The 23,126-nt window shown below is 41.3% G+C and overlaps 1 protein-coding gene across 3 annotated transcripts in view; it reads right to left on the minus strand.

The window, feature by feature from the left end:
* Positions 1 to 23,126, minus strand: part of LOC139555019 (uncharacterized) — a 104,037-nt gene that overhangs the window by 80,092 nt on the left and 819 nt on the right. For all 3 annotated transcript variants that reach the window (XM_071368400.1, XM_071368398.1, XM_071368399.1), the window contains 13 exons: positions 18,782 to 18,850; positions 18,333 to 18,357; positions 16,638 to 16,655; positions 16,357 to 16,428; positions 16,129 to 16,265; positions 15,930 to 16,046; positions 15,794 to 15,851; positions 15,661 to 15,708; positions 15,481 to 15,549; positions 10,862 to 11,001; positions 10,339 to 10,470; positions 10,188 to 10,245; positions 8,225 to 8,302 (listed from right to left, as the gene is read on the minus strand). In XM_071368400.1, coding sequence (XP_071224501.1) covers positions 8,225 to 8,302; positions 10,188 to 10,245; positions 10,339 to 10,470; positions 10,862 to 11,001; positions 15,481 to 15,549; positions 15,661 to 15,708; positions 15,794 to 15,851; positions 15,930 to 16,046; positions 16,129 to 16,265; positions 16,357 to 16,428; positions 16,638 to 16,655; positions 18,333 to 18,357; positions 18,782 to 18,850 — 1,021 coding nt within the window. The remainder of the gene's footprint in view (positions 1 to 8,224; positions 8,303 to 10,187; positions 10,246 to 10,338; positions 10,471 to 10,861; positions 11,002 to 15,480; positions 15,550 to 15,660; positions 15,709 to 15,793; positions 15,852 to 15,929; positions 16,047 to 16,128; positions 16,266 to 16,356; positions 16,429 to 16,637; positions 16,656 to 18,332; positions 18,358 to 18,781; positions 18,851 to 23,126) is intronic.

Below are 23,126 nucleotides of genomic sequence, written 5' to 3' on the forward strand. Positions count from 1 at the left end.
TCTGAAACAGTCACTTAAACTTGATTGAGGGCAATACCTTATTTTCTATATGGCATCATACTTTACTTTGACTATTCTACATCAGCACATTCCACTCTCCATAAACTCCTCCACATGCCCCCTTCCAGATATGGAAACCACCTCATTCTGCTATACATGGCATGTCCTGTATAGGACCACTCCGATGACCTCTCTGCTCTAGCAAACCTGGGGTGCTTTAAGCCTCAGCCTTAAGTAAACCAGGTATTCAGGTAGGATGTGAGTGTGTTGTGTCTGGGAAGTCTTAAAGAGGGTTTGTACGGGCTGATTTCACCTCACTTTTAGCCAACTTTAGCCAATTAGCGTCAGTGCTTGACTGAGGTGAGATCAGACCGCTACTCTTTAGGGAAAGGGAGATACCTAGTCAGTTGTCCAACAATGGATTCAACTGAAATGTGTCTTCCGCATTTAACCCAACCCCTCTGAATCAGAGGTGCCTTAAATCGACATCCACGTCTTCGGTGCACGAGGAACAGTGGGTTAACTGCCTCTCTCAGAATGACAGATTTTTACCTTGTCAGCTCGGGGATTCGATCCAGCAGCCTTCTGGTTACTGGCCCAACGCTCTAACCACTAACCGGAGCTTCCGATGTGCGACCGCAATAAAGTTATTTAGAGGTTGAATATTCAGACTTGCAGATCTATTGGGGATAGTTAGGGACCATCAATCAATTACACAATGTACATGGGACAATATTTTCACACCTTTCAGTTCTAATGAAATTATTTCAATATTTGATTACTAATTTTTACAATTTACAGTTGGTGAGGTTTCTAAGTAAGCGAAATTTGGCGCTATCGAATTTGGAAAATATTGTCCCATTTACATTGTGTTAGTTATTGACGGTCCCCAACTAGACCAATAGAGCTGCATTTCTGTTGAATATCCAACGTTACCACGGTCGGTGTGAGCTCTGAGAGAAAACTTAAGCATTCACCCAGGGTTTATTCAATATTATAAACTGGGTTGTTCGAGCACTGAATGCTGATGATTGGCTGACAGCCGTGGTTTATCAGACCATAAACAACAAAATAAATATAAAATAATAATAAAATAAAACAAAATATGTATTTTTCCTGCTCTAACTACGTTGGTAACCAGTTTATAATAGCAATAATGCACCTCGGGGGTTAGTAGTATATGACCAATATACCCCGGCTAAGGGCTGTATCCAGGCACTCCATGTTGCATTGTGCATAAGAACAACCCTTAGCCGTAGTATATTGGCCATATACACCACACTCCCTCGTGCCTTATTGCTTAAGTGACCTGCGCTGGACGCAGCCAGCATTGGACTCTCTTAGACACAATTACAGTTTAGCTTATATAGGCAGGGAACATCTGGTTTAGATTAGAGATCAACCGAATAAAATCGGCATGGCCGATTAATTAGGGACAATTTCAAGTTTTCATAACAAAATCGGTAATCTGCATTTTTGGAGGCCGATTACATTGCATTCCATGAGGAAACTATGTGGCAGGCTGACCACCTGCTACGCAAGTGCAGCAAGGAGCCAAGGTAAGTTGCTAGCTTGCATTAAACTAATCTTATAAAAAAAACAATCAATCTTCACATAATCACTAGTTAACTACACATGGTTGATGATGTTACTAGGTTAACTAGCTTGTCCTGCGTTGCATATAATCAATACGGTGCCTGTTAATTTATCATTGAATCACAGCCTACTTCGCCAAACGGGGGATGATTTAACAAAAGCGCATTCGCTGAGAAAAAAAAAAAAAGCTCAATCGTTGCACGAATGTACCTAACCATAAACATCAATGCCTTTCTTAAAAATCAATACACAGAAGTATATATTTTTAATCCTGCATATTTAGCTAAAAGAAATCCAGGTTAGCAGGCAATATTAACCAGGTGAAATTGTGTCACTTCTCTTGCATTCATTGCACGCAGAGTCAGGGTATATGCAACAGTTTGGGCCGCCTGGCTCGTTGCGAACTAATTTGACAGAATTTTACATAATTATGATATAACATTGAAGGTTTTGCAATGTAACAGCAATATTTAGACTTAGGGTTGCCACCCGTTTGATAAAATACTTGGAAAATTACATAATTAGTCATGCTATCCCATGTTTTACTGTTTAAAGAATTGTCTCTTGTTATATGCTAGAGTTTTTTCTAACTTAAGACAAACTTGTCTTTGTGGGACTGGGTCATTAGACTGGGCGTATAGCTAAGGTCCACTTCGGTGCGACCGCAGCATGTGACATCCCGTGTGTTTACTATCTACAGAAAGTCACATGTATGGAAACTTTCAGAAAGGAGCACTATAGTGTTTTGCTGTTGTGAATGCAGTTAGCCCGAGGGCTCAACCATCTATCTTAAATCTGCACGGACAACGAATTGCCTTTTTACACACCATCTGCTGACTGCCACGTATACAAAAAGGCTGTGCTTCTCTATAAAAGCAGAGAACACTGTTCGTTGAGCTTTTTTTGCAAATCTTATAAGTGTTTGAAAGAATCTGCAGTCTCTCTTCCTATAGAATTGTTACCACACAAGTCATCAGCATCTGGCTATGACTAGCAATCCTCAGAGACGAGGTCTACCCCAAACTATTAAATAAAATGTCTTATTATATTCTGTCTCGGTTGTCATTCAGTTAAGCCTGTACTCGATTGAACTATCATTTATGTATATGACTACTATAGATGCCACATAGGCAGCTTTCAATTGGAAAAGTTATTTTGAAGCTGTTCCTCTTCTCGCCCAGTGAGCTAGTCAGGTAGTGTGTACGGCACATTCGTCCAGAGCCACGTACCCTGAACCAGCTCACAGGAGATCCTGTGACATAGTACTCTGCAGGTAGTTAAAACCTAAAGCCTTATTTATGTTTCATAGTGCTTTTAGAGGCCACGTAAAGGGTTGAAAATACATTGAGGCCAACGTCAGGGGGAGAGACAAGTTATGGAATACCATTAACAGAGACTAGTTAGATAACACCACGACTACCTTCTGCAACCCAGCAAATTTTGCAGAACTTTGTTTACAAAGCACTCCAGTAACATCCAAAGATCCTGAATACACCCCAGGGTGTGAGAGACTAATAAACAGCTTCCATCCCCAGGCCATCAGACTGTTAAACAGTCATCACTAGTCGGCATTCGCACAGTACCCTGCCATGAACCTTAGACACTGCCATGACCCACCTACTAAATGTCGACCGATTATGATTTTTCAACGCCGATACTGATACCGATTATTTATTGGAGGACCAAAAAAGCCGATACATCTGACAATTTTGAAATGTATGACAATTACAACAATACTGAATGAACACTTATTTTAACTTAACATAATACATCAATAAAATCTATTTAGCCTCAAATAAAATAATGAAACATGTTCAATTTGGTTTAAATAATGCAAAAACAAAGTGTTGGAGAAGAAAGTAAAAGTGCAATATGTGCCATGTAAGAAAGCTAACGTTTCAGTTCCTTGCTCAGAACATGAGAACATATGAAAGCTGGTGGTTCCTTTTAACATGAGTCTTCAATATTCCCAGGTAAGAAGTTTTAGGTTGTAGTTATTATAGGAATTATAGGACTATTTCCCTCTATACCATTTGTATTTCATTAACCTTTGACTATTGGATGTTCTTATAGGCACTTTAGTATTGCCAGTGTAACAGTATAGCTTCCATCCCTCTCCTCGCTCCTACCTGGGCTCGAACCAGGAACGCATCGACAACAGCCACCCTCGAAGCAGCGTTACCCATGCAGAGCAAGGGGAACAACTACTCCAAGTCTGAGCGAGTGACGTATGAAACGCTATTAGGGCGCACCCCGCTAACTAGCTAGCCATTTCACATCGGTTACACCAGCCTAATCTCGGGAGTTGATAGGCTTGAAGCACAGCGAAGAGCTTCTAGCAAAACGCAGGAAAGTGCTGTTTGAATGAATGCTTACGAGCCTGCTGCTGCCTACCACCGCTCAGTCAGACAGACTTAGTTATAACATAATAACACACAGAAATACGTGACCATTAATATGGTCGAATCCGGAAACTATCATCTCGAAAACAAGACGTTTATTCTTTCAGTGAAATACCGTTCCGTATTTTATCTAACGGGTGGCATCCTTAAGTCTAAATATTCCTGTTACATTGCACAACCTTCAATGTTATGTCATAATTACGTAAAATTCTGGCAAATTAGGCGGCACAAACTGTTGCATATACACTGACTCTGCGTGCAATGAACGCAAGAGAAGTGACACAATTTCACCTGATTAATAGTGCCTGCTAACCTGGATTTCTTTTAGCTAAATATGCATGTTTAAAAATATATACTTCTGTGTATTGATTTTAAGAAAGGCATTGATGTTTATGGTTAGGTACACATTGGAGCAACGATACGCATCGATTATATGCAACGCAGGACACGCTAGATAAACTAGTAATATCGTCAACCATGTGTAGTTAACTAGTGATTATGATTGATTGTTTTTTATAAGATAAGTTTAATGCTAGCTAGCAACTTACCCTGGCTTCTACTGCATTCTCGTAACAGGCAGGCTCCTCGTGGAGTGCAATGTAATCAGGTGGTTAGAGCATTGGACTAGTTAACTGTAAGGTTGCAAGATTGAATCCCCCGAGCTGACAAGGTAAAAATCTGTCGTTCTGCCCCTGAACGAGGCAGTTAACCCACCATTCCTAGGCCGTCATTGAAAATAAGAATGTGTTCTTAACGGACTTGCCTAGTTAAAGATTAAATAAAGGTGTAATTCTTTTATTTATTTATTTTAATCTGTGTTTAAAAATACCGATTTCCGATTGTTATGAAAACTTGAAATCGGCCCTAATTAAAATCGGCCATTACGATTAATCGGTCGACCTCTACCACCTACCACCCGGTACCCTGCCCTGAACCTTAGACTGCTGCTCTATGTACATAGTCATTGTACACTGGTCACTTTAACAAAATGTTTACGAACCGTTTAAACAGTGCATTCGGAAATTTTTCAGACCCAATGACTTTTTCCACATTTCATACAAAAAAAGTTTCTCAATCTACACACAATACCCCATAAAGACAAAGCAAAAACAGGTTTAGAAATTTTTGCAAGTGTATATATATATATATTTTTTTAATTACATAAATATTCAGACCCTTTACTCAGTACTTTGTTGAAGCACCTATGGCAGCGATTACAGCTTGGCACACCTGTATTTTGGGAGTTTCTCCCATTCTTCTCTGCAGATCCTCTCAAGCTCTGTCAGGTTGGATGGGGAGCGTTGCTGCACAGCTATTTTCAGGTCTCTCCAGATGTTAGATCAGGTTCAACTCCAGGCTCTGGCTGGGCCACTCAAGGACATTCAAAGACTTGTCCAGAAACCACTTCTGTGTTGTCTTGGCTGTGTGCTTAAGGTCATTGTCCTATTGGAAGGTGAACCTTCGCCCCCATCTGAGGTCCTGAGCACTCTGGAGCAGGTTTTCACCAAGGATCTCTGTACTTTGAAAACCACCACTATGCTTAAAAATATGGAGAGTGGTACTCAGTAATGTGTTGTATTGGATTATCCCCAAACATAACACTTAGTAGTCAGGACAAAAAGTGAATTGCTTTGCCACATTTTTTGCAGTATTACTTTAGTACCTTGTTGCAAACAGAATGCATGTTTCAGAAAATGTTTTATCTGTACATGCTTCCTTCTTTTCACTCTCAATTAGGTTAGTATTGTAGAGTAACTAAAATGTTGTTGATCCTTCCTCAAGTCTATCAAAGCCATTAAACTAACTGTTTTAAAGTCACCATTGGCATCATGATAAAAATCCCTGAGCGGTTTCTTCCTCTCCGTCAACAGCGTTAGAAAGGACGCCTGTATCTTTGTAGTGACTGGGTGTGTATTGATACACTATCAAAAGTGTAATTAATAGCTTCATCTCAAAGGGATATTCAACGTCTGCTTTTTTCAATTTTTACGCATCTAACAATAGCTGCCCTTCTTTGCGAGGCATTGGAAAACCTCCCTGGTCTTTGTGGTTGAATATGTGTTTAAAATTCACTGCTCAACTGAGGGACCTTACAGATAAATGTACATGTGGGGTACAGAGATGAGCTGGCAATTAAAATAAAATAAAAATGTAAACCCTATTATTGCACAGAGTCCATGGAACTTATTTGACTTGTAAAGTTAAGTGGGGCAGCAGGTAGCCTAGTGGTTGGGCCAGTAACCGAAAGGTTGCTAGATAGAATCCCAGAGCTGACAAGGTAAAGTTCTGCCCCTGAATAAGGCAGTTAACCCACTGTTCCTAGGCCTTCGTTGTAAATAAGAATTTATTCTTAATTAACAGACTTGCCTAGTTAAATAAAAGGTTAAATATTTTTTCAAAAATTAAGCACATTTTTACTCCTGAACTTATTTAGGCTTGCATAACAAAAGGGTTTGAATACTTATTGACTCAAGACATTTCAGCTTCTCATTTAATTAAATTTGTAAAAGTTTCAAAAAACCTAATTCCACTTTAATATTATGGGGTATTGTGTGTAGGCCAGTGACAAAATAAATTTAATAATTTTTTTTTAAATTCAGGCTGTACAAAAATTGGGGAAAAGTCAAGGGGGTTCTGACGATTCTGTGCTTCTACCTTTTGAAAAAGGCATAGTTACACGTTTTATATTCATATACTACATGGCCAAAAGTATGTGGACAACTCTTCAAATTAGCGGATTAGGCTATTTCAGCCACCCCTGTTGCTGACAGCTGTATAAAACCGAGCACACAGCCATGCAATCGCCATAGACAAACATTGGCAGTATAATGGCCCGTACTGATGAGCTCAGTGACTTTCAACGTGGCACAGTTATAGGATGCCACCTTTCCAACAAGTCAGGTCATCAAATTTCTGCCCTGCTAGAGCTTCCCCAGTCAACTGCAAGTGTTGTTATTGTGAAGTGGAAATGTCTAGGAGCAACAACCGAAGTGGTAGGCCACACAAGCTCACAGAAATGGGACCACCGAGTGCTGAACCGCGTAAAAATCGTATGTCCTCGGTTGCAACACTCACTATCGAGTTTCAAACTGCCTCTGGTAGCAACGTCAGCACAAGAACTGTTTGTCGGGAGCATCATGAAATGGGTTTCCATGGCCAAGCAGCCGCAGATCACCATGCGCAATGCCAAGCGTCGGCTGGAGTGGTGTAAAGCTTGCCAGCATTGGACCCTGGAGCAGTGGAAACGCGTTCTCTGGAGATTATGAATCACGCTTCACCATCTGATAGTCCGATGGACGAATCTGGGTTTGGCGGATGCCAGGAGAACGCAACTTGCCCCAATGCATTGTGCCAACTGTAAAGTTTGGTGGGGATGAATAATGGTCTGGGGCTAATTTATATGGTTCGGGCTAGGCCCCTTAGTTCCAGTGAAGGGAAATCTTAACCCTACAGCATACAAGCCTAAGGTCACCATGCGCAATGCCATGTGTAGGCTGGAGTGGTGTAAAGCTTGCCGCCATTGGATTTTAGACAATTCTGTGCTTCCGTTTTTTGCCAACAGTTTGTGGAAGGACCTTCCTGTTTTAGCATGACAATGCCCCATGCATAAAGCAAGATGCATAAAGAAATAGTTTGTTGAGATTGGTGTGGAAGAACTTGACTGGCCTGCACAGAGCCCTGACTTCAACCCCATCGAACACCTTTGGGATGAATTAGAATGGCAACTTTGAGCCAGGCATAATCGCCCAAAATCAGTGCCCGACCTCACTAATGCTTGTGGATGAATGGAAGCAAGTCCCCACAGCAACGTTCCAACATCTAGTGGAAAGCCTTCCCAGAAGAGAGGAGGCTGTTACAGCCGCAAAGAGGGGGGACGACTCATCCATATTAATGCAAATTCTTATTTACAAATGTTCGGCAAGCAGATGGTCAAAAGTATGTGGTCATGTAGTGTATACATTTATTTTCTGGACTCAGTCATTGCTCGTTCTGATAGGTCTTAAAATTTGTTGTTCTTTTTGTTTTATTTTTAGATTATGTGTGTACTGAATTGGACCTGCAATAACATCTGCAAAACTGTGTACGTGACCAATAAACTTTGATTTGAGGGTGACTGAGCAAGAGGCAGAAGTTATCCAAACAGAGGGAGGAATAGAAATGGAACAGAGTTCGAGATGTGCTTTTCAACAAGGCAGCATGTGAAACCATTCCTTCCCAGTACGTACCCAGTTTTTCTCCAGGTGTAATGCTGGTCTTAAGGCTGCCCTCATGATCTCTTCTAATGGTCTGCAACTTCCTCAGAGCTACACACATCAAACACATGTTAGTGTGTGTGTGTGTGTGTGTGTGTGTGAGATAGAGACCCTGCAGTGTGTACACACATTTGAGAATCAAAATATGTACAGTGGGGAGAACAAGTATTTGATACACTGCCAATTTTGCAGGTTTTCCTACTTACAAAGCATGTAGAGGTCTGTAATTCTTATCATAGGTACACTTCAACTGTGGAAGACGGAATCTAAAACAAAAATCCAGAAAATCACATTGTATGATTTTTAAGTAATTAATTTGCATTTTATTGCATGACATAAGTATTTGATCACCTACCAACCAGTAAGAATTCCGGCTCTCACAGACCTGTTAGTTTTTCTTTAAGAAGCCCTCCTGTTCTCCACTCATTACCTGTATTAACTGCACCTGTTTGAACTCGTTACCTGTATAAAAGACACCTGTCCACACACTCAATCAAACAGACTCCAACCTCTCCACAATGGCCAAGACCAGAGAGCTGTATAAGGACATCAGAGATAAAATTGTAGACCTGCACAAGGCTGGGATGGGCTACAGGACAATAGGCAAGCAGCTTGGTGAAAAGGCAACAACTGTTGGCGCAATTATTAGAAAATGGAAGAAGTTCAAGATGACGGTCAATCACCCTCGGTCTGGGGCTCCATGCAAGATCTCACCTCGTGGGGCATCAATGTTCATGAGGAAGGTGAGGGATCAGCCCAGAACTACACGGCAGGACCTGGTCAATGACCTGAAGAGAACTGGGACCACAGTCTCAAAGAAAACCATTAGTAACACACTACGCCGTCATGGATTAAAATCCTGCAGCGCACGCAAGGTACCCCTGCTCAAGCCAGCGCATGTCCAGGCCCGTCTGAAGTTTGCCAATGACCATCTGGATGATCCAGAGGAGGAATGGGAGAAGGTCATGTGGTCTGATGAGACAAAAATAGAGCTTTTTGGTCTAAACTCCACTCGCCGTGTTTGGAGGAAGAAGAAGGATGAGTACAACCCCAAGAACACCATCCCAACCGTGAAGCATGGAGGTGGAAACATCATTCTTTGGGGATGCTTTTCTGCAAAGGGGACAGGACGACTGCACCGTATTGAGGGGAGGATGGATGGGGCCATGTATCGCGAGATCTTGGCCAACAACCTCCTTCCCTCAGTAAGAGCATTGAAGATGGGTCGTGGCTGGGTCTTCCAGCATGACAACGACCCGAAACACACAGCCAGGGCAACTAAGGAGTGGCTCCGTAAGAAGCATCTCAAGGTCCTGGAGTGGCCTAGCCAGTCTCCAGACCTGAACCCAATAGAAAATCTTTGGAGGGAGCTGAAAGTCCGTATTGCCCAGCGACAGCCCCGAAACCTGAAGGATCCGGAGAAGGTCTGTATGGAGGAGTGGGCCAAAATCCCTGTTGCAGTGTGTGCAAACCTGGTCAAGAACTACAGGAAACGTATGATCTCTGTAATTGCAAACAAAGGTTTCTGTGCCAAATTTTAAGTTCTGCTTTTCTGATGTATCAAATACTTATGTCATGCAATAAAATGCAAATTAATTACTTAAAAATCATACAATGTGATTTTCAGGATTTTTGTTTTAGATTCCGTCTCTCACAGTTGAAGTGTACCTATGATAAAAATGACAGACCTCTACATGCTTTGTAAGTAGGAAAACCTGCAAAATCGTCAGTGTATCAAATACTTGTTCTCCCCACTGTATGTATGATTTAAATTTTCTCAAAAGGTGTGGGTTGCTGAAACAGTTGCTGAAATAGCAGTTGGCTGGATTCAACTCCATGCTGCAGCAGTATACGTGTTCCGGAGGCAGAGGCTTAGACCTCTAGCCCACATCTATGAATTATTTTAAAGAGTGTGTTTGTATGCGTGTCTACTCACCCTCTGTGTAGACAGAAAACTCAACTGAGGAGAACACTGCTGGTTCCAACACAACTTGCTGTAACAAACAGACAGACCAGGTTATCAGTCAGAATGATTCAATTATTGGTTTGGGGGTGCAGTCAACAGATAGGGGTGTGGTATTGTTCACCTGTATCTCCTTATTGGCTGACTGACTGATGTCTTGCGCCTGATTGGCCAGGTCCAGGATCATGGAGATGAACCTGCAGCTGTACTCTTTATAACAGTCCTTCATCAGGAGGGTGGAGGGGTGACACACCTTCTACACATACAGAGATAGTCAAGAAATACCAGTAGAGGGTGTAACACACACGCCAGACTCACACTTGGAGAGGTAATGAGCGATGAAGTAGGTGATACACCACCTCACGGGTGTATCCTTCAAAAAGCATGTATGAAAAGAGATTGTGGTTAGCTAACGTCGAAGCTTGCTTGCAAGAGCTTGCCCTCTTCTGATTGGCTATTGTGCTTTCGCTTCTCTGCAATTTGCATAATATTGGAAATGCAGAACATTGGTTGCTTGCTCTCTTGTGGTCGACCTTTAAGTCGATATGCGTCTGTCCTCTTCTCCTTCCATTGAAAATGACTGGTTGCTGGTAGCAGATTATCTTACCAAGTGTGAGTCCCCGGATACACACAACACAGTTACTTACGAAGTACCAGTAGAGGTGGTCGAAGCTGAGTGTGTGTTGGATGACCCTCCGTGAGGGGACGGGAAGGCGACAGAGCTGACAGAGGTAGGATCTCCTTTGGCCATGCCCTTCACAGCAGTACTCCACCAGGTGCTGTAGACCTACAGGTCACAGGTAAAGGGTCAGAAGTTAGGGGGAGTCACTGACACACAGGTGCGTTCAACAAGGGAAATAGTTTGTGAATATTGGCTAACGTTAGCTAACAGTCGGAGAAGATACTGTACGGCGAACGTAAGTGTCTGTTTCGGGTCTAAACTACCACTAAAAATAATCAAGTGGCCATGTAGATTTTTAGCGAAGTAGTTGTCAGTTTGAATATTGTCGCTAAAAAGCAACAGTAATCCTTAGAAAATGTAGCTGTTTGATGTTTCACCGTAACATTTCAGAATGTCCATTCAAAAATCGTTCAACTGAAATTGTTACTCTGGCTACATGTTCACTGCAAACAGAATTTTTTTTTAACTCGCCTCAGGTTTATGCTCTGACAAGTGAAAGGTTAAAGTTGATTTTGGTGGTCCCCACCATTGATTATGTTGTTATTAATTTGCTTACGTGCCATTGTACTTATGCTCACTGTATAGCTGAATATTGAGGCCTCTGTGTCTAGCTCTCTGCCAAAACCAGCAGCCCCACGTCTGTGAGAAAAGGTGAGAAAAGGGATTGTGGGTGATAGCGAGACAGCGTCTGTTTTTCTCTGAAACAAGGGCAGATTTGCATACCGCTGAGACAGGTTCTCAGAAACCTTGTGTTAAGAATAATTTGCTATTTTAGCTGCACATGCAGGTTTTGACATAGATCACACCTTATCTCAGATATATAAGATCCTGTCTTTTGTTCGGGGCAGAACTCAGGAGAGACATCAGTTGTATGTTTGATCTTTGACTTCTGTCTACAGCTGTATTTTTATTAATAAGTGCACATTGAGTATTCCTTATTTGTTAATTAAATAACTGAGCCCAGAAAAGTGGAACCAACATTTTCTATGGATATTGACGGGAACCAGAGAGATGAAAGGTCACTTATTTGCACTGTGAATTAAAAAATGTATACTGTAATTATACTCAAGCCTGTGAGCCTTTGTCAGCATGACGTAAGCAAAGGCACCTGGCGAGGTCAGAGTGCCATCTCACCCCTGCTTGTTTGTTTTGATAGAGAAGGAAGAAAGCCTACTCGTTAGGAGTAACAGAACTTTAAGTATATAATGCTGATGTAATGTTTAGATTTGTACCAGAATGTACTAGAACATAATGTACTTGACATAAATAGGGGAGTCTTGGATGCAGGTTGACATTTAGTGTAATGAGTCTTGTCCTGGAGGCAGAACTGAGGGATTTCCCCTTAGATATGCCAGCTGCAAAGTCAAAATTGTCTACACTGTAAACATTCATGAAAACAAAAATATGTTTAATTCAAGGTTAGGAGTGTGGTTAAGTTTAGGTTTAAAATCTGATTTTATGACTCTGGCTGTACCAGCTAGTGAGCTGCCTCCAGAACAAGATTCATGACGAAAAACGCTAACCTGCGTCGGACACTCACTACTTTATTGATGTCAATCTGAGATGTTATCAATCATGTTTACATCAATAGTTATTGTATTTGATGTTATAAAAATGAAACAATAGTATGAGTTGTTTTGACTGGGTTCGAACATGTTCTAGCCATGCTGATATGTGCAGAGGCTGTGTTAGTGTGCTGTGAATAAAGAGACTTCTGAACTAAACTAGGAAGTCGTCGACTGATCCTTTATCTCCATTTGGCAACCCAATAGCTGGGGGATGGCCATTTCCTACACTATGTAGCAGTGGTTATTAGTGTTGTCACTATACCAGAATGTTTACATCGATACCAGGTTGATGGGAACTGACTAGGTTTCTGATAGAAGAATTTGAATGTTTAAAATAATGACTAAAGTATTCCACCCCGAAACTGTATAACTGTGTGAAATGTATTAGAATCATAAGACTAAGCTGATGTGTAGTTTAGTCAGAATTAGAACATTGTGTTCCTTTTAGCTATGTAAGCAGGGAGCAGTTGTGAAACCAATAAAGGAAATTTTGTCCCCATCCAGGGAGTGGAGAAACAAATAGGCTTGTAGAGTGTGGTGAAATGTGATAACTATGTATGGGTGTAGAGGAAAAATCCTGCCTGCCTGAGAAGGGAGTAGCCTAACTTGCATGTGTGTGTATAAAAAGATTGACTCTGCACTAGAGGGGCAGAGCGCTCTCTGAATAAAGAACTGATCATTGTATCCTGGGACTCTGTCTGTTTCTTAAAACTGGAGCCTTACAACCTCCAGGATACAGATAGTTATAAAATAGTTCAGTTAAAACATTGAGATAGAAATTCTAGTGACAGTTTCACTATATGTGCATCTCTGTAAAAAAAAAAAAAAAAACACTTCTCCCTCAAATATCTGTTTGGGCACATCATATAGTATTATGTTCATTGTGTGGGTGTTAGGCAACTCTTCTTGGGAATTACAAGCCTCGTTGCACTGGTCATGGAAAACAAAGACGACAACATGCATGACCGTCATTATCTAGAAGCTATGCTGATAAAGTCACAAAGGGATCATATAACTGACCTGATGTTTCTGTGCTGACCAATGAGAATGTACATGTGTAAGTTGACAGTATATAAGGAGATGTAAAACTTAGGTTTGGTAAATAAAGACTAATTGGATTCAAGCATTTGTCGTAAACTTGTTCAATATTTTAATTACCATCACAACCCTACAAAAGATTTAGTATCATGATACCACTGCAGAAATGACAGATTTTTCTCACTTCTTTTAGGTTTTCCCTCAATTATTTATTTATCAACGCTTAACTTCTCTAGGGTAGGGGGCAGCATTTGGAATTTTGGATGAAAAGCATGCCCAAATTAAACTGCCTGCTTCTCGGGCCCAGAAGATATGATATGCATATAACTGGTAGATTTGGATAGAAAACACTCTAAAGTTTCCAAAATGTTAAAATAGTGTCTGTGAGTATAACAGAACTGATTTGGCAGTCGAAAACCTGAGAAATCCAGTCGGGAAGTAGTTTTTTGTTTTTTTTTGTAGTTTTCTATTCAATGCCATTACAGTTCCTATGCCTTCCACTAGATGTCAACAGTCTTTAGAAATTGTTTCAGGCTTGTATTCTGAAAAATGAAGATGTAAGAGCAGTCTGAATGAGTGGACCCTGCAGTGTCACAGAGCTTTTTCATGCGCGTGACCGAGAGAGTGCCTTTCTTGTTTACCTTTTATATTGACGACGTTATTGTCCGGTTGAAATATTATCGATTATTTAGGCTAAAAACAACCTGAGGATTGAAAAAAAACATAGTTTGACATGTTTCTATGAACTTTACGGATACAATTTAGATTTTTTGTCTGCCTGTTTTGACTGCGTTTGAGCCTGTGGATTACGGAAGAAAACGCGAACAAAACGGAGGTTTTTGGATATAAAGAGACTTTTTCGAACAAAAGGAACATTTATTGAGTAAATGAATGTCTGCTGAGTGCAACCATATGAAGATCAACGGTAAGGGATTAATTTTATCTCTATTTCTGACTTGTGTAACTCCTCTACTTGGCTGGTTACTGTTTGTAATGATTTGTCTACTGGGCTATGTTCTCAAATAATTGTAGGGTATGCTTTCGCCGTTAAGTATTTTTTAAATCTGACACCGTGGTTGGATTCACAAGAAGTTCATCTTTAAACCTATGTAAAATATTTTTGTTTTCTGAATTTTTATAATGAGTATTTCTGTATTTGAATTTGGCGCCCAGCAGTTTCACTGGCTGTTGAAGAGGTGGGATGCTAACGTCTCACGTACCCAAGAGAGGTTAAACCAGGAGACTTCTGGGGGAAAAAATAAATAAAATTATGTTTGAGTGTAGTTACCTTTAAATTTAAGTGGCATGAGCCTAGCACTGTTTGGTTAGCAGTGTTTCTGTAGCGCACATGTGATGGAGTATGCAAAACAAATGCCCACTGGATTGATGCAAAAAATAATTATTTTGCCAGGTAGGCTAATTTAAAAGGTTTTTGGGAAAGCCTTTCCATCTACCTGAATACTTATTATTTAACTAGGCAAGTCAGTTTAGAAAAATATATATATATTTACAATGACGGCCTACCCGGCCAAACCCTCCCATAAACCGGACGACGCTGGGCCAATTCTGCGCCACCCTATTAGCATCACTAACGGCTACACAAAGTGTTAGATAAACACGCACGGCACACACAGACAGGGGCATTCCTTCAGAAAGTTGCTGGGAATACAAAATCACTGATGCCTTCTGCTCATGTCTTACGATAAGCTTGGGCAAATGAATACATTTAACAGGTTCAATACATTTCTTTTCTTTTCAAACATGCGACACATTTGACAAAGTAACAAATGCTAATAGTGAACCGTTTTTCACGTTATAGCATCGAAAAATTCTCAGTACACCGTGCAATGCTAGTGGTTATGGGTCTCTAGAACCAGAGCCTACTGCGATGTGCACATGCCATTTTGAGGTCACTGACATACTGTGTCACAGCCTTCCTCTTCCCCCCTGCTACAGTGTTGATGGTAATGGTTCCTACCCAGCAGAGGGTGTTTCCTGTTGGGGTCTCTGTGGTACTCTTGTATAGTCATCCTCTCTGGTCTGTCAGCTAGAGGAAGAGGGATGTAGTGAGAGGAAAAAAGGGAGAGATTAGTTTAACATGGATGTGTTGACTAAGAGATAAAGTAGTGATTGAAGAGAAAAGGACATGCTCACTCACCTCTGATACACTCAGCCAGCCTGTCAGTCTGAGTCAGGGCCTGCATGACTGAGAGACAGAGAGAAAGTTAGTTAATCGTGTGGAATATAACTTCTTACTGTACCAATGAATAGCAGTAATGTGACAGTTGTACCTTTAGAGTAGCCACTTCTCTTCAACTTCACAAACACACTCTTAGGCATGTCCAGCACCTACACACAAACACACACACGTGAGTAGGCCCGACACGGCACACACACCCATCACAATGAGAAAACCAGTACAGTTACCCGTAGCACTCCAGGTCCATTCTTGTCCATCTCTTTGACAGCTAGCGGCCGTATGAGGTTCAACATATCCATGTTAGGCATCCAGGAGAAACTCAACACATCAGGGTCTGTGTAGCTCTGATACACACACACTTCAATTAAACTGCAGCCAGTGTAGTCTGTCATTTGTTTTGTTTCATTTGTGTGTGTGTGTATTTACATAGTAGTTGGAGAGGTGGTCAGCGGAGAGGAGGTGGTCTATGATCTGTCCTGGGCCACACTTCTCCTCACAACTGTGACAAAGGTAGAAAGTATCCCTCCCCTCTGGACACACACACAATGTCACCAGGCACATACCTGGGACATACACAAATGAAGAAGTCAGAAAGAAACACACGTCACCAGGCACAGACACAAATGAAGAAGTCAGAAAGAAACACACACTTACCGATGATGGGATATTGGGTGTTTGTGGGTTTCCTGGCCAGATGCTCCAGAACCGAGATAGCGGCAAAGTAGACTACACAACAACAAAAAAGAGCAGAGCGAGAGAGATCAATCTAGTCCATTCACATTGTGAACATTGAAGAGGTAGGGGCTAGGAGAATGGGCTAGGGATCGAAATGGAATAGGGCCATAACAGAACAGATTCAGACTTGTCTACCAGTGTTTACACTTAAAGTCCACTGTTAACTACTTTGTTAACTGAAGACAGCAGAATTGGCTTACCTTGACCTTTGTACTCATCTGAGAGAGAGGGGAAGAGAAAGTGGGAGCGGAGGGAGAGATAAAGTGGGAGGGTGAGAGATGTAGGAAATATTGGTTAAATAACATCTCAGATACTGTGAATTCAAATAGACTTTATTACAAAGTAACAAGCCGAGTTGGTTCATGGAGCAACTGCAGTCTCAGTACACTCCTTTTATACAAGTTTCCTAGTCCCTCCACGTTATGCTAATAACCATATCCCCTCAGCTTTACTCCACCATTGTTTCCAAATCTAAGTTCTTCCCTCTAGGCGGGGTTTCTGTCACGGATCCCCCCCGGTACTGCTGCTCATTCTGTCCACCAGTTCTGGAGGTCTACGTCACCGGCTTTCTATGCTTCACTGAACAGGACTCATCTTCAACCCCGGGACTGTCTTGTCTGATGACACACACCTGGTTCCCATTTCCCCTGATTAGTATCATACATATGTGCCCTCTGTTCCCTCCGTCATTGTTCACATGTCTATCGTCCCTTGTCGTTCAACAAGGTTTACCCTCGCTCTTTTGTTTGGGTACATCCCAGTGTTTTTGTGTTTGTTTTGAGTGTATTAAACCCCAATTATGTATTCTTATGTCGGTCTCCAAATCCTTTATAGCAGCGTGAGTTTCCCCTCCCTCTAGTTCCTTGGATCAATTATATTGGTGGCGCACCTATACATAATTTCCAAAAACTAATAAGTACAGATTACTATAGGCAATTATAAGATTGCTATATGCCATTATCGGACCATAATATTACTACGGGCCATTATAGGATTAATTACAGATAACTATAGGCCATTATAGAATTACACCAATAACTCCACTTAATCCCAGGATTACACATATTGCCTTTGCTTACTTCCTTTAGTGCTATTCAGCCTTTTAACAAGAAACACATTCTCCTAATAGAAAACCCCCATAGAGATAAAAGGGAAAACAGTTAGCCCTTCTCCAAAACTGTTACTTTTTAAATTAAGATTTAAGAGTTGTCTCAGAGACACAGAATACTGACTGGGTTGACAGAAAGCAACCCAATGCTGGTAACCTGGCACAGTGCACAGACCATACCCGAGGTACTCTAGCGGTTTGAGCGTTGGGCTGGTAACCAATAGGTCGGTAGTTCGAATCCCCTGAACAACAAGGTGAAAAATCTGCCGATGTGTCCTTCAGCAAGGCACTTAAACTACCCAGTGTTTCCAGATTTATATGAAATATGATCTATAATTACTTACAATAACAGTGAAATAGTTATCCTTCCAAGAAATTGTAATCATATTTGCTAAAAGGCAGCTTTTCTGTGCTGGAATGGTGTGGGCGTATACCGGTAATTAAAAAAGATTCACACAAGTAGCTCGTTGATTGGCCAGCTCATCCTCAAGGAGATAACATGTTCAATGAGGAAATGGCAAGAATTTCTTAAACGGTCCGCATGAGATACAAGTTTGAGGTTTAAGTGTTTTTCTCCGATTAATGCTTTGGCAAAAATACAAGTATAGGGCGAGTCAACATCTTCAGTATCTGTAAAAATATGAACTTTTTAAAAGTGAGATTTTCACTGGACTGTTACTTTGTGTTATACTGCAACCTTTCTATATCCGTTTTTCACATTTTGGATAAAAATCTATCAAAACTATCCCAAGCATTCTGCAACAAGAGACCAATAGACACACCCTACCTGTCTGGAAGAGCTCTGCCACTTGCTGTAGTTGATGGGACAGACAAAACATGTAGTGGTTTTAATGCCAATTTAAAAACACAGCAATAAGAAAATACTAATGTCTCAAACTTAAGCACATCCTTGAACAAAAGGTGCACCGAGTTTCAGTCCTCTTATCACAAGACCTTGATTTCCTGCTGTGGTTTGTACAGGCAGTGTTCCTATGGCAGGGGCAGCAAACAGTCTTCCTGCAGAGCTACTGGCTATTGCTCCAGCCCTGCACTAGTACACAAGATAAATAACCTGCTCCATGGGGCCATTATGAACTGAAACAGGTGTATTAAAGCAGGGCTGGAGCAAAAGTCAGCACCCCCAGTAGCGCTCTAGGAGGGTTGGCCTGCCAAGGCTTAGAAATGCAGTTTGTACAAAACACATCTTGAACAATTGTGAGCTGCATGACATCCCACCTGTTGATGTTGCTTCCTGCGGACATGCTGCTTGAAGCTGCCGATGGTGTCAAACTTCCCACCACAGTCCTACAGCCGAAAATCATAATTTATCATAGCCATGACTTACAAGAACTGCATACAAGTCATATATGGATAGAATAATCACCTAACCGCCATGACAAAAAATGTGTCAAAACACATTCACATTTCAGACACCAGTCACCCATATGGAGCGTGATCAGGGCCAGTTTGAAAATGCAATATTAAATAGGAATGTGAAAATTATAAATGCATCCTTCTATCAGTGTGCATGATTCATACCACAATTAAATTACAAAGTTGAAATAAAAATAGAAAATGGTTCAGAAATTCTAAATGGTCATCGGAAGAAACCAAATGGTACACAGAAAATCCTAAATGCACTGTGCAAAGTGAACTCAAAAGTGGATGTTATCATTTTTCAAATAACCAATTAAACATTATCACGTAACAACTTCCATGTTAATTTTCAGTGTATGGAAATTGACTCGGAACAAATGCAACTATTCAGGTCTCAGGCAAGGATAGGCCTACTCATCATTACAGGATGTACCAAATGGACAATTTCTCTTTACGTTTAAAACTGCCTCTCTTTTAAAATGAATAATATATTTTTTTTAATTAAATCAACTAAAAAAAATTTTACAAAAATAAATAAACATCCTCACTGTCGACTGCGTTTATTTTCAGCAAATTTAACATACACATTTGTATGAACATAACAAGATTCAACAACTGAGACACACTGAACAAGTTCCACAGACATGTGACTAACAGAAATTGAATACTGTGTCCCTGAACAAAGGGGGGGGGGGGTTCAAAATCAAAAGTAACAGTCAGTATCTGGTGTAGCCACCAGCTGCATTAAGTACTGCAGTGCATCTCCTCCTCATGGACTGCACCAGATTTGCCAGTTCTTGCTGTGAGATGTTACCCCACTCTTCCACCAAGGCACATGCAAGTTCCCGGACACTTCTGGGGGGGGGGGGGAATGGCCCTATCCCTCACCCTCCGATCCAACAGGTCCCAGACGTGCTCAATGGGATTGAGATCCGGGCTCTTCGCTGGCCATGGCAGAACACTGACTTGCAGGAAATCACGCACAGAACGAGCAGTATGGCTGTTGGCATTGTCATGCAGGAGGGTCATGTCAGGATGAGCCTGCAGAAAGGGTACCACATGAGGGAGGAGGATGTCTTCCCTGTAACGCACAGCGTTGAGATTGCCTGCAATGACAACAAGCTCAGTCCCAGACCATGATGGACCCTCCACATTGATCCTGCTCCAGAGTACAGGCCTCAGTGTAACGCTCATTCCTTCGACGATAAACGCAAATCCGACCATCACCCCTGGTGAGACCAAACCGCGACTCGTCAGTGAAGAGCACTTTTTGCCAGTCCTGTCTGGTCCAGCGACGGTGGGTTTGTGCCCATAGGCGACGTCGTTGCCGGTGATGTAAGGCAGGTCCTCACCAGACAACAGGCCCTCAGTCAAGCCCTCAGTCCAGCCTCTCTCAGCCTATTGCGGACAGTCTGAGCAGTGATTGTGCATTCCTGGTGTAATTCGGGCAGTCGTTGTTGCCATCCTGTACCTGTCCCGCAGGTGTGATGTTCAGATGTACCGATCCTGTGCAGGTGTTACACGTGGCCTGCCACTGCGAGGACGATCAGCTGTCCGTCCTATCTCCCTGTAGCGCTGTCTTAAGCGTCTCACAGTACGGACATTGCAATTTATTGCGCTGGCCACATCGGCAGTCCTCATGCCTCCTTGCAGCACGCCAAAGGCACGTTCACACAGATGAGCAGGGACCCTGGGCATCTTTCTTTTCGTGCTTTTCAGAGTCAGTAGAAAGGCCTCTTTAGTGTCCTAAGTTTTCATAACTGTGACCTTAATTGCCTATCGTCTGTAGGCTGTTAGTGTCTTAACGACCTTTGCACAGGTGAATGTTCATTAATTGTTTATGGTTCATTAAACAAGCATGGGAAACAGTGTTTAAACCCTTTACAATGGATTTTTACAAATTATCTTTGAAAGACAGGGTCCTGAAAAAGGCACGTTTTTTTTTTTGCATAGAGAGATCTAATGCCACGTGAATTCACAATGCAGCAGTGCTGCTGCCAGCAACAGTTTGGGTCTCACTGAGCATCCCTTTCAGATGGTTAAGGATTGCACCTGTACAACAAATATTGTATCTCAATTCCAAATTGCAAAGTTTGCATTTCGTTCTCAAGGTACTGCCATTCAGGACTTCGCTGCTGTCGCTTGCCTTTCTCTGCTATTTTTCAACTGTTAACGACAATGATGTAGTGGTGGCGAGTCGACTCCCAAAAAATGTATAAACCGCGCGAATGTACAAAATATACCCCAAAATGTGCGTGCGCCTGTTCACGCAAAAGTTGGCTTTTAAAAACAGTTTTTTATTTTTTTTAAGTTTGAGAATGGGCTCACCTCCCCGCAAACTTTAGACCATGTGTTAGTGAGTAGAGCGAAAATCAGAAGACCGGGTTCATATTCCTGAAGGAGCCATACAACAATTGATAATGCGCATCTCTCATTTAATTGGACCTAGTAGGCTAGTAAATATAGGCTATATGTATTTCAAGTTTCGCAATATCATAGGCAGCGTGAGTTATTATACCGGTATACAGTCGAGTTTAACAAGCGAACAGTTTATATTTGACATTGAAGTAGGACCTACTGTAAGTACTATAATTGCATTTTTTGTAGCCTGCCTTAGACAATGTTTCAGAATTCGCTGGTAATCAATCATAGTTGATGCAATACATTGTTGAATTAAAACGTTCTGCTGACACGTTCACAATAATTTGCCACTGTTCTCTTTCAGAAACTGACAGTCCTTTTCCAGATACAGCATAAATTACTGCTAAAGATTATAACATCCTGCCAACACAGTAAATAGACTGGTAGCTTATGTAAAATATTTCACAGTATGTTTAGGCTTAGGCTACAGTATTGCTGTGCAATAGCAGTGCGACATCATTGCCTATTTAATCTCTGAGCCTATACAAAGGCAGGACATTGAATCCCAATGATCTATTGATAAACTAAAATATTGAAATCCTTCACATGCCATGGCCTAATGTCAATAGTTCCAAATTATACAACAAATAAAGGGCGTTATTGTTGCCATAAAAAGTGTTTAGGCAGAGTTATTCACAAACAGTTATGACTGGTCTGATTTATAAAATGAGAAATATGAGTGTGTGCCAAGTTTATAAATCTGAATATTTGTGTGCAGTCGTTTCAGAAATGGCACACATATATTCAGTGTAAAATTCACACAACAGTTTTAAATGAGGCCAAAGGGCACCAAACAGCAGAGAAGTTGAGCCCTGTGCTTCAACGCTCTTAGTGCGTCAGTTTCCGTAACAACTATGTCGTTTACTTTATGGATCTACATTATAAAAATAGGGTTTTCAGCTAGGGATTTGACTTAAAATGAAGGCTCCCAATTTCATTTAAAGCCCTACTCATCATGAATATGTTGTAACTGAACCACCTCAGTTACAATTAAACATCATTTGACCTCTGCCATCTATTGCATTTTGCATATCGCTCTGCCATTGCTCATTCATATATATTCTTATTTTATTCCTTACTTAGATTTGTGTGTATTAGGTAGTTGTTGCAGAATTGTTAGATTACATGTTAGATATTGCTGCACTGTCATAACTAGAAGCACAAGCATTTTGCTACACTCGCAATAACATCTGCTAACCATGTGTATGTGACCAACAAAATGTGATTTGATACCAATCTGAGCCACGGCACAAATGACTGACAGGGTTCAAACAAGAGTCTTCTGCACATCAGAAGAGCACATTAGCCCGCGAAACCAAAGCTATATAGCCAATGCAACTCTTCAGGTGTCAGAGTGGTTACTCGTCATGCAAACAACTAAACACGCATAGGAGATGAGTAAGTTTGACTAGTGTTGTGTCACTATGCCTGAGACCAGAAAAAATGCATTGGCTCCCTAAGCTAAATTGCCTAGGTTTAGCAGGTTAAGATGCTATTCTGGTGTATAGGAGAGCAGTTTGAACCCTGTCAGTTACAGTAGTCTAAAAAATCAATGCACAGAGAGCATGACACCGCTATGATGTTTCATTGTATGGTGGTGTTGTGAGTTTCTCCTGGTCCAGAAAGCGATTTGCATACACTAGAGAAAATGCTAAATTGGGAAGTTGTAAAATAAAAAAGCCACTTTCCATTTATAAAAGTCTGTTATCCATTTTCATATAGAATTACTATTTACCTTTTCCAATCAGCTATTTTCATTTTAACATTGCAATTTCATTGTGGC

Source organism: Salvelinus alpinus, chromosome 26 (genome assembly GCF_045679555.1).
Source record: "Salvelinus alpinus chromosome 26, SLU_Salpinus.1, whole genome shotgun sequence".
NCBI classification, from domain to species: Eukaryota; Metazoa; Chordata; class Actinopteri; order Salmoniformes; family Salmonidae; genus Salvelinus; species Salvelinus alpinus.